This window comes from Delphinapterus leucas, chromosome X (assembly GCF_059928025.1).
Source record: "Delphinapterus leucas isolate spDelLeu-1000000601 "Yukka" chromosome X, BTC_Dleu_Yukka2, whole genome shotgun sequence".
NCBI classification, from domain to species: Eukaryota; Metazoa; Chordata; class Mammalia; order Artiodactyla; family Monodontidae; genus Delphinapterus; species Delphinapterus leucas.
The window spans coordinates 38,192,322-38,207,946 of record NC_143150.1 but is presented as its reverse complement, the minus strand read 5'-3'; the positions used below and the strand labels follow the sequence as shown (position 1 = coordinate 38,207,946).

Genomic DNA, 15,625 nt, shown 5'->3' with positions numbered 1-15,625 from the left:
TTGTTGAGGAAATTATAAAAAAAAAATAACATAAGAAAATTTTCTAGGCAGAATGAGCTTCTAGATTGAAAGGTCCCACCAAATATACAGCATAATACATGTCAAAGACCCAAACATAATCATGAAATTTCATTACTTCAGGAATAAAGAGTTAACCTTAAAAGTTTCCAAGGGAGATAAGGAGGAGTGAAAACAGGTTGCTTCAAAGGATCAGGAATAAGAATGACGTTGGAGTTCTCAATACCTACGGTGGAAATAAGAAGACAATGTGCCATGTCTTCAAAGTGCTAATAGAAAATAATTTTTAACCTAGATTTATATATTTAATCAAACTATCAATCAATAATGAAGCTAGAATAAAGACTCTCAGTGCAAAATTTCAAAAGTTTACCTCCTGTATACCTTTTTCAGAAGCTACTAAAGGATGCACTCAACGAAAATGAGAGAGTAAACAAGAAAATGGGAGTCATGAGAGTCATGAATAGTGAATCCGGCACAGAAAAAAGAGAAAGCAAATTCCAGGGTGATGAAAAGAGAGATACTACCATAACAGCTGTACAGCAGCCTTAGGGAACAACAAGTTTAGATTGGAATAGGAGGACAGAGAGCCTCAGGAAAAACAAATGAAATTGATAAGGGATTTAACAGATTTTACTGTGTATAAAATTGTTTTTATGTTTTTGTTTTTTGTGTTTTTTTGTTTTTTTTTTTGCGGTATGCGGGCCTCTCACTGTTGTGGCCTCTCCCATTGCGGAGCACAGGCTCCGGACGCGCAGGCTTAGCGGCCATGGCTCACGGGCCCAGCCACTCGGCGGCATGTGGTATCTTCCCGGACCAGGGCACGAACCCGTGTCCCCTGCAGCGGCAGGCGGACTCTCAACCAGTACGCCACCAGGGAAGCCCTAGTTTTTTGTTTTTTATAATTTTTGAATGGGCAAGTGTATAAACTAAAAGAGGATGCAAACCACTTCTATAAGCAATATAGCCTATATATAGAAATTTCAATTCCACTGGAAGTTATTGGGCAAAGGAGAAATATAGCCATCTTTCTCATACATTTGTTTACTCATTTACAATCTCTCTTTCATTAGAATTTAAGCCCCATAAGAGCAGGAACAAGTGATATGCTAGTAAATGTTGGCAACAGCTCTATGAAAAGGGAAAAAACTCACTACTGACAAAAATCCTGTCTTGTTTACTGTTCTATCTGAAGTTCAGCATAGTACATGGCACATGGCAGGTGCTTAATAAATAGTTGTTGATCTGTTGACTGAATAGGAAAAATCAACAGGAGCCAAGGGATAAGCAAACATTGAGCTACGTAATTTGATCTGAGAAAATACCATTTGGAATTCTGAAAGTGAGATAATTTTGAAAGCTGGAACTATTGAGCGATTCTGTGCCAGTAATCATAAAACTTCAAGAGAGCAGGAAGTTGAGGTCAGACTGTAACTTAGATGCTAGGTCACCATCAACCAATAAGGTCATCCTGGCCCCCAAAAGAAAAGGTGGAAAGGAAGTAGCTATAAGCCAGGCACTCTGCTAGTCACTTCACACGTATTACTTTGTTTAATCTTCACAAAAATCCTAGAAGCTGTAGATCACTAACCCACTTTACAGATGGTAAAATTGAGACTCAAAAGTCTAAGTAACTTGCCCGAGGACACGCAGCTAGTAAGAGTGAGAGCTGAGATTTAAACCCGAGTTTGTCTAACTCCTTATCATATATTCTTTCTGCTATACTAGCTCCCTTCAAAAATACCTTTTAGCAAGGTAATTTAGGAAAAAAGGGGGTTTTGTTTATCAGAGATGTGAAAATAATTGTCTCACTCTTCTATCATTCTTTGGTTATGAAAGTAAAGCCAAGGCACGTGCAAAGTGGGGGTGGAAATGTATCCAAAAAAGCTTTTTTTTTTTAATAAGCTTTAGAGTCTTTGTTTTCACTTTCTCTATTTCTTTGTCTAAAGTAGCGTACAGGCTGCCTAGCAACCACACTAATGGCGTCTTTTTTTACCTTAATTACCTTATGTTTTCCACAAGCTCAAAGAGATTGGATCAAACATTAAGAGTAGAAGGTCTGAATTTTTTTTATCAAAATATCTGCTCATACATATGATACACACACACACACACACACACACCTTTCTATTTCCCTCAATCCTGTGATTAAAGTAAAAAGATGACTTAGTCTTGTATCTATGTGATGCGATATCATTGGATAAAAAGTACAAAAATTCACCATATGATTGCTTGCCTATAAATACACCAAACAACTGGTTTGAGCAATCATTCTTAGCAGTTTGAGGGATTCTTGCCTTTCTTGACCAAATCAATGAACTGTTTTCAATTAAACATGTGTGTGTCTCCTAAAAGAAAGATTTATTACAAACATATCTGTGGCAATAAAGTTTAAATCCAACACTGTTAATATCTCTGCTGGTCACTTTTTTTATTAGAACAAGAATCTGCAAAATCTTTGTTATCAATACTCAGGACAGAAAGAGATAAGAAAACCTAAGTTTCATCTGAATCATTTATTCAGATAGAGAGGCAGTGCACAGGATAAAGGAATAAATAGTATACAAAAAGGAGAAGATCATGGAGAATGTGAGTGTTGGGCACAACCACCAGCCTACCTGATAGCCTTCTTCCTTGCTAATGGAATTTCAATTTTTTGCACACTTTTCCAGCAGCCATAAGAGTCAGTCACGATGGTCTCATTCCTCTTTCTAAATTATTAGTTTGGGTATGGGTATGGGACACAATTGTGACCAGGAAAATGTGGGGAGAAGTCTGCTTGAGGAGCATTTGGGCAAGATTTCGTCACTCTTAAAAAGAGACACAAGAGAGGGACATTCCCCATTTTTGTCTGTAGACAGTTGCACTTGGACATGATGTCTGGAACTGTAGCAGTCGTCTTGGGACCAGAAGACCCAGATCATGAGGGCAATCTAGCATGCTATTATAAAGTGGAAAGATGAAAAGAACCTGGTTCACTGATAACATCACTGAGCAGCTGAATTAACTGACCCTAAAGCCCCCATATCTTCCAGTTTTGAACCAAAAACAACTACTTGGGCCATTTTGTGTTGAGCTGTCTCTTAGTTACAGCCAGAGCATTATAACTAATACATTATAACTAATGTATTAGTTATAACAGAGCATTATAACTAATACAATATGTTAGCAAATGCTAGAATTTTTAAACTTATTGATGGGCCATTCTGAAAATGACTGCCTTCTACATCTGGCCTCTAACCTATAAAAACCCCCTCTGTATTTTTTCTAATCTAACTATCTTTGGCCTTCCCCTCTTCCTCTCATATTCCTTGTCTCTTTTGTATTTTTCCCTCTTTTTGTCTTTTGTCCATTTTACTCTTGTCCATTCATTTCCTTGCCTTCATCCTGTCCCCACTGCTTTTCCTTCCACTAGCCCTCAAATGGCTGTGACTTGATCTGAAATACGTTTATACATATATTCATCTATACATACACAAATATTATTTCTTGTATATTATTAGGGAGGAATTCTTCCCCATTCCAAATGATTCCTTTCATATACAGATAGCTCTACTAACAAAAAACACCTGACCTCTTCAACCCTTTACTCATTCCTTCCCACAAAGGAGTGACTTAATCTGACTGGTTAGTTTGGAAGGAGAACTAAACATGTGTAGCCCAAGCCTTCCTAACTTCTTTCTCTTGGGAGCAAGCTCCACTATGCTCTTTCAGGCTGGACGTTTTACAAAAGGCATGTCCTCACGGGGCAGAAATATAGGGGTCCAGCAATGCTGGTAACTAGATGGAGAAGTCTGATCAACCCCTAGATTCAATACTGGGAAACTCAAATGCATATAGACAGAAGCCGCATTCTCCAGCACCAGCTTTATCAATAATAATGGTAATATCTTCCTATATACCAGCTCTCCTATTGTTGAATTGGTTCCAAACTCGAGTGAGAAACAAGATTTCTTTTTACTAGGCCCCCTTGAACGGCACTAGTATATATTAAAGTTTTGTTTCCCTGTTCTGAAACACATTTTATTTCTTCTTCATGGCTGTATATGTTATCATTGCAGGTTGCTTGAAGATTTAAAAAAGAAACCTCCAATAATGTATCTTTGTTTTATAAATGTTTTCTGCAAACAAAAGGTGTTTTTAATTTGTGTGTGGTTGCCTGCTGTTGACTGAGTTTCCTATGGAATAGAGGCACTTGATAGGAAAAATATTTACCTTCCTGATTTTTGAGGTTTTCTGTTCATGATTAACTTGTGAATCTGCACTTACTTGATCTGACTCCAGCTTCTCAGGAATTTCACCTCTACCTGCTGCCTCCTTAAAGGCTTGATAGAAGGTCTTTTCTTGGGACTCCACTGTAATGGTCAACACAGCATCATAGGCTTCCCGGAGTTTTGGATTGTTCCTTAGAACCTGGTAGGGGGTATGCTTATAAGGTAAACTGTAGAGCAGGGCGTCATAGGGAACAAAGACATAGGTTCCATCAGTCATTTTCAGATCGTGAGCCCATTCCAAGAGATGCGTCTGAGTCTCTCCCCCAATCAAGGTCGAATGCATACACATGATGATTACTGAAACCGACAAAGCAGGGAGGTTATGGTGGCAATATGTTAGTAAAATATAGTACCAAAAACTACAGACTGGGAGAAACAAATAATTGTATTATAACCAATTTGTAAATGATATCTATCTTATGTCTTTAAGATGAACAAGATGTTGAAACCCTGAGTTGAGGCTGAGGTATTTCAGGGACTCTAATTAGGCAATAGGGAAAAATCAGACACGTCTACAGGCTGCAGAGACTGGTACTAGACTGAAATAAACAAACATAGCAAGTGGGAGGTAGCATAATTAAGAGGCTTTGGAGTTGGAAAACCTAGGTTTATATCCTAACATCACCAGTTACTAGCTGTATACCCTTAGGTAAATTACTTAACCTCTCTCTGCCTCATTCATAAAATGGAGATAGTAAATATGTACTTCGTGGGGTGGTAGTGATGACTGAAGGGGGAATACATACAATGGGCTTAGCACACAGCGCTCAATAAATGGTAGCTATTATTATACCTAAGAATAAGAAGGCTAGAGGGAGAAGATGGGTGATATTCCCATAGCCACTGTTGCTTTTTATTGCCTACCTCCTACAGACATACATTCTAACAGATGTTGACCAACTGTTCCCACCCTTACCAAGGCCATTATAGACAATGAATGGTACTAACTCACACTCTGCTATAAATGCTACTAATATTACGGGTGATATGTTCAATTTTAAAAAATCCAACTTCCCTATAATAGGAATTACTTTGCACTCACTTTAATTCTTCCTAGACTTATGAAACTATGTTGTTTGGCAAGGCTATGCTAGATTAGAGTGGATTAGTGGAGGCCACAGTTGAAGAATGACAGCTAGATCATGAGACTGAAAGTCTTGTATCCAATTTCGCCCTTGGCATGTTAAATGAGTTTAGTTTAAGCCCACTTGTGCTTCACTGCCCACATCTTTAAAATGTAGATGCCAATGCATTTCACAGGTACATTGAGTAGTTTAATTAGATAATGCCTGGCAAGTATTCTGAGCTCCTTGAAGAAAGGCAAAGACCCTACTGCCTTTGGTAACTATTAATTATACATGCTTACATGGAACCTTTAATCTCAGGAACTGAGTATGCTTAAACTACGTTCAATGACTGGTCTTTGGTATTTACGTATTGCCTCATCTATTTTCAAAAACCTTCTTTGCACTTGTTAGATACCCTCAGAAAATTTCCCCTTTGAGCCAGAGATGGTACCCTTTATTTTTTAAGGTGTACCTAGTAAGTTATGAAGTTGATTTAGATACCAAACACACACACCATAACTTGAATTTTCAAAATGACCATTAACTCCTTCAATATAATTACCCTGAGAGGTTCTACACGTATTCTGATGCGCAAACCTTCCTTTGAATACTCTAGGGATATCTTTGGAGCTAGTTCTTGAGCCACACAAGGAATTCAGCCTCCCTTGTTCATAATCACACATTGTATGATGGGAAAATGGAGTGACAGAGAGGTCCAACGAGGCAATGATTGGATTTAGAAAGAGAAACTAGAACCGAAGGCCCCTAACTCCCTAAGTTTGGCTACACCATTAAACATGAATCACTTTGGTCAAATTAATTCAGTAACATGTCCATTGAGGGGAAAAACTGAGTTTAGTCAGGTGCTTCGGGTAGCTGGTCAGTTCTTCCAACAGCATCCTTGGCAAGCGGGTCAGTATTGGGATCTTCTACAAAAACAGAGATTAGATTATGAGACCAAGGTTACCCAATAGAGATAAAATTCATTTAATTAACTTAAAGGAATATTAAAATTACTCCCCTGGATGGGAAATGTTAAATAGAACTAAGTGCTTTGTGTTGGTTGAAATACAGCAAATATTTTAACATATACTATGTGTATTGGGCGCTGCGGTGTGCCAGTCAGATGCAACCCTCAGGAATGAAGCATTCATTCTCCTAGCTGCTGGGAATGTTTGGAGATAATAGCTGATACCTCTCAGGGAATTGCCCTCAGCTGAGGAGAACCACCATAGTGTGTTGGGAGCTGGCTTGTGCTGGTTCATAAAAGACTATGGTTAAATTTTCAGGGATATTATGAACTAGTTAATGTCATGTTGGTAGCTTGAAATTGGCCATGGTGGGTGTTATAACACCATGGAAATTAGCAAATGCTACAGATCAGGGCTTTCCCCTCCTCCCCCGATAAACTGGCTATTAAACAATTATTATCACATTGCACCCCTTTCTCTGTATCTGCCTGTACCCAATGACTGGTCAATATGGAGGCATAGAGGCCAACACTCCTTAATTCTGGACAACACTGAAGGGCCACCCCAGCTCCAGAGCTCCCACAGGGACTGGCTGGGACCTTTGTTGTGACTGCATGACAGTTTAATTTTTCCAATCCTACTGCTGCCTCTCCTTCACAGGTGTTATCCTTGAAAGCATTCCCCCAATAAGCTTCCTGCACACAGATCTCCATCTGCCATTCTTTTTACTAGGGTACCAACTTGTGACACTGGTTTAGAGCCCCACTGTACCCTGAACTGACTTCTGTCATGGCAGTTACAAGATTCATTGCCTTATTTATGTCAGCCTCTACTATGAAACCATGAGTTCCTTGAAGTCAAAAACTGTATTTTATTTCTGTATCCTGGTACACATTATATACCCAATGAACAATGAATGTTTGAAACAATTTCAGAAAGAGAAGTTTTGTATCTGGGTATCTTTTGTGGGTTCCTTGAGATGCGAGACATGGGCATTTTGAATTGCTAGTATGGAGGAACAATTCGAAGGGATATTTGCTGGGCAGGTAGATAATAACATGCCTGTGTTTAATGTTTAGTGTCATTAACTGTGCTCAAGACCTTACCCTCCCGTTAATTTTCCTTTCATTGGCCCACACAGAGGACATTTTAGGCAGAGTCAGAATTTTTATTACTGTAAAGACCCTTTGAGACCATCTAGCCTGTCTTACTCCCCCATTATTTTACAGATGATGAAATGGAAGCCTCAAGAGGGAATGATCACAAGCTACTCTATTTTTTGCAAGGTAAGACTTTTCCATCGAACACGATTAAAACAGAAAGCATAAATACTGAATTCAAACAGCACCATCTTAATTTAATAGATTGAGTGCTTTGTCAATAGGGATTTGTAGATGCATCTGTTCTACATGATTATTTTACTAAATAGCTTTATTATCTCAAAATGACATTCATTAAAATGGGATTTTACCTGTAAGTTGTCAGGAAAGGATTAGTGGACAGAAACCGTAAATCCTTGACAAGAGCTGGGTCAACAGGTGATCACTGAGTAACATTAATTTGTAAGTTTCCATCCTGATTGTTAACAGTCAAGCCACTCTATAGCCTAAACAAGGACCAGGAGATACATCCTCCTGAGATCCCATCTCACTAGGATATGACATTAGCGCTTTCTCTGAGCCACCTGAGCCCCAACTGAGTTGTCTAGTAGCTATGTCTTCATACTGTGGTACCCACTATGGCAGGCTGCTCAGGACCCTCTCTTTCACCCTCAATGCTAGCAGCAGGAAATGTCTAACTCTAGGAGAAGCCAATTCCCAAGTCACTCAATTCCTACCTCTCTTCCTATATTGAAATACTCTATCCAATACTTCCTCGAGGTGGAGGAACTATGTTTCTCCAAAAGCAAATTTTATTTCTCCCAGATTACTGGCTATGGAGTGCTTGGTGGAGGAACCTGAGCCCAGTCTCACACCTTGTGAGATGAAAATGGTTTCACTAGCTATTGCTGAAGAAGTTCTTAGGAGTCATATTCATATTGTGAGCCCACAATGCTGCTCCCAATCCACAGAAACCCCCCATTCTATTGTCCTTAATTTTCATTTTAATCCTTTTGTGACATTTCCTACCACTAACCTTCATTTTAACCTATTTTGTGTTAACAAGTGTTGAGAGATGGGAGAGTAAGCAGGTCAGAGGAGGAGGGGGGCATACAGTGTGGTTTATCCCAGGTCTCACATTCCCCCAGGATTCAGCCCCATCTGGCCACACTCTGAAACAAGTAGAGTCACACCTTCCTCCCCTCAGTTCTCCCCCATGCACTCTATAAAATGGATACATAAAAAGAGGGTGGGAGGCTCTGGAATCTGCATGTTTCCCAACCACTGCCCAAAGTGTGATTCAGTGCAGGAGGCCCTCAAACCACACTTTAAGAACACTGTAGTACACGATGTGTGGCTATTTCTATTGACTGAGGACCCTGCACACATTTTTGGCCTTAAGTCCTGAGACCACCACTTAACTTACCTGCCACCAGTGTCAAACTGGTCCAAGTAGCTCAGCATGCTGTCAGACACATATTACATTCAATGGCCATTCTGTCTGCATCAGATCGTGTTTTTTCTTACCCAGTAAAACTGTTATTACAAGTACTTTTATTGCCTTCACATTGCTGCCCAGCTTACGTTTCTAATATTTCTCCATACTTTGCAACGTATGTTTTCTTCAGCTTTTCCTAAACTGCTATGCAGGTAAGGCCTCCTAAATGCAGGAAGCCTAGATGTTTAGAGATTTCCTCCTGGGCTGGGTCTTCAATAAATATATCATTACTGATAGTGGACCCATTCAAGAGAGCAAGTTGTCCTTTCACCATTTACATTTACTTACACTTATCTATACCAAACTGTATACCAAATTCCCTATCAGCACTAAGGCTCTTGGCCATAGTATTACAGTATCACTATTCTTACTACTGTAGGAAAACTGGGGCGATACTTGTTACCTTGAGGCACTTAAAAGAATTTCATCAGTGGGCCCAAAAGTTAAGAGAGAAAAATGGAAGGGCTAAATTATACACCATGGAACACAGGGTGTCAAGTGAGTAAGCTTTAGGGGCATCCCTCAAGTGGACAGGAGGCAGGAGAGCATGTCTTTCATTAAACCAGTGATTCTCAAAGTATGATCCCTGGACCAGCAACATCAGCACCACCTTGAACTGGTTAGAAACGCAGATTCTGGTACCCTATCCCAGCCCTCCTGAGTCAGAAACTCTGGAGGAGGGACGCAAGCCCCCCAGGGGATTCCGGTCACACTTAGGTTTGAGAGGCACTGCTTTAGATCAACCTGAATACATATCCTAGTTTTCCCACTCACTAGCTGTGTGACATTAAGCAAGTTATTTAACCTCTCTCAGCCTCCAAAGTCTCATTCGTGAAGTGCATTAAATAGTAATTGGCCTTACTTTATAGGGAGGTTGCAAGAATTGAATGAGATGGTCCATATAAAACCCTTGCAAAATGACTAGCATATAATAAATTCTCAATAAATATTAGCTATTATCATTGCTATTATTATTATTGGTTTTTTTTTTTTATGTCAAGAATCTTCAATAGATGGAAGAGGCCAGCCAGGTCCCTGACAATGAGGTAGTAATAAAGTATCTGACTTTGGAAGAACAAGAGGGAAGAGATATGGGAACATATGTATATGTATAACTGATTCACTTGGTTAAAAGCAGAAACTAACACTCCATTGTAAAGCAATTATACTCCAATAAAGATGTTTAAAACAAAAAAAAAAAAAAAGAGAAGGACATTCTGACTGTGTCCTAGTTACCGAACATCATACTGTAATGAAGCATTCCCAATTTGGAAGGATTTAAAGAAATCCCCAAATGGTTCAACAACCTTGTAAACCCAAATTGAAAGGATTTTACAATCAGCCAAGCATTGATAGGCAAAAAGGTGAGGAGAAGGGAGGAGGGCTCGAAATAGCCATTTGAAAAGTTCTCTAAAGAGCTTTTTAGTGGGGCCTCCTGCTAGTCTTTGTTGAGAATTAGCAAAAGAACTTCTGGGTAATTGCAATCCCTCAGGTGCTCTGCCTGGTGAGTGATGCTCTTTTGTGCCATTGGATCAAAATCTCCAACAGGACTCATGGTTTAAGGAGCGGAGAGTGAACTGAATTTTGGCCCTCATGTCCACTCAGCTAGATTCCCTTGGGCAGGGAAAGCCACACACAGCAGCCCTGCCTGTAAGCTGAGTCCTTTGTCCTTGATTAATATCTCTCCTATATGACTTTGTCAGACACAAAGTTAATTGGTAATTGCCTCTGAAGCTTAAAAGAAGTGAGCTGACAATCTGGGAGAGGCTGAATCCTGAATCCCCCCTTCTCTGGGACTTCATTTACCCCATTCTTTGGTGTTAATAATGCATACACCTACCTACTTGTTGTGTGAGATTCACAGCTGTTGTAAAACTTGGAAGAAAATACCTTGCTCCTGGAAAACCCTGAGGATTAAATGACATTATCTATATGCAAATACCTTGTAAACTGTAGAGAGCTTTTCACATGTAAAGTGGTATTATGGTTGCTTTCATTGTCTCAATGGCAGCCTCTAGTAACACCCCTGCTGTTTCCCTTCCCAAGAGCCCACAACCATTATTATTGTTATGATCATCTTTACTATTAAATTTTATCATTGTCCTGCTGTTGTGTAAGCAAAATTTAGACCAGTTTCTGAGAAAGACATTCCTTCTGACTCCAGTAATGTGCCAGTGATAATTGGAAACATACATTTACAAGGAAGAGAAGTGGCATAGCAGCTCTACCCTCCCTCCCCACCACTATCTCTCACTGCCGCCACCACTGCCACTGCCACATGGGGCTTTGGTCACTGTTATAGTGAGTAGGTCAGACAAAACCAGTCTTCCAGCTATTTCCATTACTTCCAAATATTGCCAGTCCTCTCCAAAGGAAGGGATCCCTTTCCACTATATTTTCTACATCACAAAAGGTCCTTCTCTGAAGGTTTACTTGGCGGTCCACAGTGTTAAGAAGTAGTCTCATACCCAGCAAAATAAGGAAGAGGCCAGGCACTGCCTTCCTCAGCCCTTCTCAGCTGAGGTCCCCACAAAAACCTCAGTGCTCTTTCAGTCCCAATAGTCAACAGCTAGGAATACTTCCACAGGCTCATTCCTACCAGTTGAAAGGGGCTAGAAGATCAGCTAGAGATTTGATCTAGTAGATGCTGGATATGGTGTATTGTAACCGTCCTTACTGCTCAGTTGGCCCAATCCATACTCATTAACTTCTAGCTCAGTTTCTCACCAGATCTCCCATTCTCTGATTGGACTGGAGATGTGCCCTGAACCCTAGGCCTCGTGGCTAAAGTCCCGATACTCTATTTATATTCATACTCTGAATCATACTCCTATTGGCTGAGGCACTAGTCTCAATGGATGATCAAGTGGACAACAAGCTTACCTTAAGACTCACTCCCCTTCTGCAAGTCCTCCTGTCATATCGCACCCATCACTTGGAGTGCCCTCAGATACCAAAAACTAGCTGTGCCAAGTGTGAGTACTACGCACGCTTTTGGACAGTGCACACTCAGGTGCCCGAGGTCCTACTCAGGCCGCAGCTCAGCCAATGGCTCAGTTTCCCTGCATCCGCCCCAACCTACCCACGTTCTGATTCATAACGCTGAGCTCCCAGCACACTTCACCTGAGTCTGCCTATGTTTCGTCAGAAACCCGGGGCAAAGTCTTGGAGAGCAGAGCTTTGTCTTCACTCCCTTTTATCTCCCTGAGTCCCTACTGCGCTTTCTGCTGCTTTTCTCCCTACCCAGGGTCTTTCTTTGCTGCATAACCACATACCTCCCTCTCTAGGCTTCCAGCCTCCTACCCCCTTACCCCCATCTTAAAATTTTCATTCTCTTAGTGAGCTGATCCACACTGCTATACAGAAAGCAATCTGATTAAACAAAGTCATATTAAGACAAAAATTTGTCTGGTTACTTCAAGTAGAGAACATTTATTTGCATTTTCTTGAACTTGAAGCAGTGGTTCTTGACTCTGGCTACATTTTACAAGCACCTGGGAAGCTCTTTAAAATACCTTTGCTGGGGCCTCACCACAGACCATCAGAATGTCTGGAGGTGGTACTCTGGCCCCAATCATTTTGAAAAGATATCCAGGTATTTCCAGTGTGCGGCCAGAGTAAGAACCATTGACCTAGAGGAATGCATCTCTAATAGTACGGTGATAATATGTACATTTGCTACCTCCCTGCCTCAAAAGAATTGTGGGTGGTAAACACTCAATCCTAACTTCTCTCAGTCTGACAACCCGAAGAGCTTCGGGGCCTGGATTTATTTAACATTTCATGGTAGAGGCCAAAATGTCATTTCAAAGAGTATACTATTTAGAATGGGTGGGATGTGAAACACTCATGGAATGTAAACTTGCAGGAGACACTGGGCTTCATGAAGATTTGTAACATATTATAAAGTTATGATATTAAGTATGTTAGCCTGTTTCTGGCATGATTCCTCCCTGGAAATGGTTGTATATCTTTAAAAATAATTCTGTGCTCTGCTTTGAAAGAATCAAGCTCTATTATGAAGTAATCAGAGCCACACTGATTGCTTAACATTTATAGGATCTTGTAGACTGGAGCTGGAAGCAGACTACTATAGTTCCTGGAACTAAAAATTCTTGCCCTCATCCTCCCATAATGATCATAATTAAGGTCCAATACTGGAGACACCTGAAACTTAAAATGGGCTCCTGGGTATAGGCCAGCCCTAAGCTGGACCATTCTCTAACAAGTCCATTGCTGTGTTAAGGAAATGACTGGGACCAGGACTAATCCTAGAAGTAATCAGTTTGACAAGTAGTTTCTGAGCTATCTGTCCTAAAGCGATGGAGTGACTGCAAGAGAGGATGAGCAGTGTTCCCACAAATCACTGCTACTTTCCAGAAAAAAGGTAAAGTGGAGATTAAAAAATTCAAATAGAAAAAAAATCAAAACCAAGTGTCACAAAGGCTTGCAGTATGTATATGTAAAAGACTTCCATCTGATTTAAGAGGACCAGGAAGAGCCCTCCCCTTTCCCAAAATGCACCCAACTCGCCCTGGGTCAGTGGGTCAGTCCTTTGCTTTACACTTGGTCCATGATCTCTGCAAGAATCATCTTTGTTTGTGTTTTTTTTTTTAAGAATCATCTTTGAACATAAAACTTCTCTTGGGAGGGGAAAGGTTACAATTTAGGCAGGCTTCTCATTTTAATATGCTTTTATGTATCAGCTAGCTCCCTCCATATCGGCTTGTTGTGTGCTGCAGAGAGAGAAGCCCTGCTTTCAGGGAGTGGAAAGTGAGAAGGGGTGGGTGTGCATTTTTGAGTCCAGAGAAGACAGGTTCTAAGTGAGATGTGATGACACAAGGGCACTGAGCACCTATGAGGGAAAGTACCCAGAAGAGAATCAACGGTAAATCTCCCTTCAGTGACTAGACCAGACAAAAATAGAGCTACAAGAACACCGCTTCTTGGTTGATCTGAAACTGCTGGGGTCCTAAGGGCATGGAGGGTGTGTGACCACAGTTGCTCTTGATGCTAATCTTCCACACCCAGGTGCTGAGATAGGCTCTGTTGAAGCAGGATAGTCTTGGGGCCCGAGTGTGATTGAAAGGGAGCAAATGCATAAAGAACTGGAGAGTGATGTGCTATCCTAGGGTGTGAGGATAGGAAAATTTTGGACATTGTCATATCCTTTCACTGAAGCCACATTTAAAGCTGAGCCAGGAGAAGGCACTCACTGAGAATTCTGTCTGCCTGGCGAATCCGCTGTAGAGCTTTCTGGATGCTTTGGCTGTCTTGTCCTGTGGTCAGGACGACCCCTACAGGTAGGCCGCAACTCCGAAGAGCACTTGCAACTCGATGGGCTGTATGCACCCAAATGTCTTCATCTGAGGAAATGACTCCAGCGTGAGCCCACTGGAAATATTTCATGACGGTTACCAGCACCCGGATGGGAGAAGGGAGTGTCCGAGAAAAGGTCGGGTGGCTATTTTTATTGTCTAATTCATAATTCACACAGGCCCAAGAGAAAATCCCTTTGTCCCAGCTGTTTCCCAGGAGTGAGGCTGCCTCGCAGTAGCCAGGGTTGGCAGGGCCAATAAATCCTGAGGCCATCTGGTGGTGGGAAATGAAACTGGATAGAGCCCTGGAAGCCTGGCAGTCTTCGTTGAGGATCACATATTCAAAAGAGTAACCCAGGTCAAACGATGGGTTCTTGTTGATCCGCTCAATGGCTAACCGAGCGGCAACCTCGGGCAGGGCCTTTGAGAACAACGGATCACAAGTCCAAGGGCCCACCACCCCTATCTTGTAGGGGGGTGCCCATATCCGCTGTGGGAGGGATGTAAGGGCCAGGAGGCACAAACACCACAGGAGCTTGAAGGATGCAAGGCCATGGTGCCCTCGCTGTCTTCCGGGAGCCGCAAACCAGAGCATAAGGTGAGAGAAAGGCCAGGGTCCCAAGAACAGAGCTCTCCTGCTTCCAGCAGGCTAATGAAGAAATACTGGAAGGTGAGTCTGCTGTCCCGAGATGGACACTGTTGTTTCCAAATGCCTGTCAATCAGAAGAAAAGGTATGTTACTCACATTATTCCTGAAACTTCTGGAAATAACAGTTATGAAAGAATGGCAAAGGAATGGCAGTCCCTACACTAGAAGATTCTCTCCCCTACCCTGACCAAAAGTCCTCCTCTTCCTCTACTTCCTGTAATCCTTATCTCAGGAGATGGTGCCTCCATCTACCCTTCACCTACTTGCTCCAGTCAGAAACCTGGTAGTCAGCTGAGACTCTTCCTTCTTCTCTGCCCCTCATTCAATCCATCACCAAGTACTGTTGATTCAACTTCAGTAATAGTTGCTCATCTCACAGTGTTGTAAGGATTACATGGATTAACATACAGCAAACACTTTTAACAGGGTTTGGCAGGTCATTAACTTTATATTAGTGATATTTTTATCATTATTATAGTTTCAAATATGTCCATGTTTCTCCACCACACTGCCCTCTTGGGGACAGACACAGATGTAAATAGATAATGGCAAAGCAGAGTAAGAAGTGCTATGACTGAGGTAGCCCAGACAGAGGAAAACAGAGAGGATCACCCAAACCCAAATTTCAGGGGAGGAGAAGAGGGAGGGGGGAAGGACGTCTCTCTGAGTTAAGTATTGAAAGAAAAGTTAGCCAGGTGAGTGGGGTTGCAAGGGGTCGTTGCTAAGAGCC

At 41.4% G+C, this 15,625-nt stretch overlaps 1 protein-coding gene across 1 annotated transcript in view; it reads right to left on the bottom strand.

The window, feature by feature from the left end:
* Positions 1-15,143, bottom strand: part of GUCY2F (guanylate cyclase 2F, retinal) — a 79,913-nt gene extending 64,770 nt beyond the window's left edge. Inside the window, exons 1-3 of the mRNA XM_089904899.1 lie at positions 15,078-15,143; positions 14,145-14,895; positions 4,288-4,589 (exon numbers count right to left, since the gene is read on the bottom strand). Of these exons, the coding sequence (XP_089761025.1) occupies positions 4,288-4,589; positions 14,145-14,895; positions 15,078-15,143 (1,119 nt within the window). The remainder of the gene's footprint in view (positions 1-4,287; positions 4,590-14,144; positions 14,896-15,077) is intronic.
* Positions 15,144-15,625: the final 482 nt, after the last annotated feature.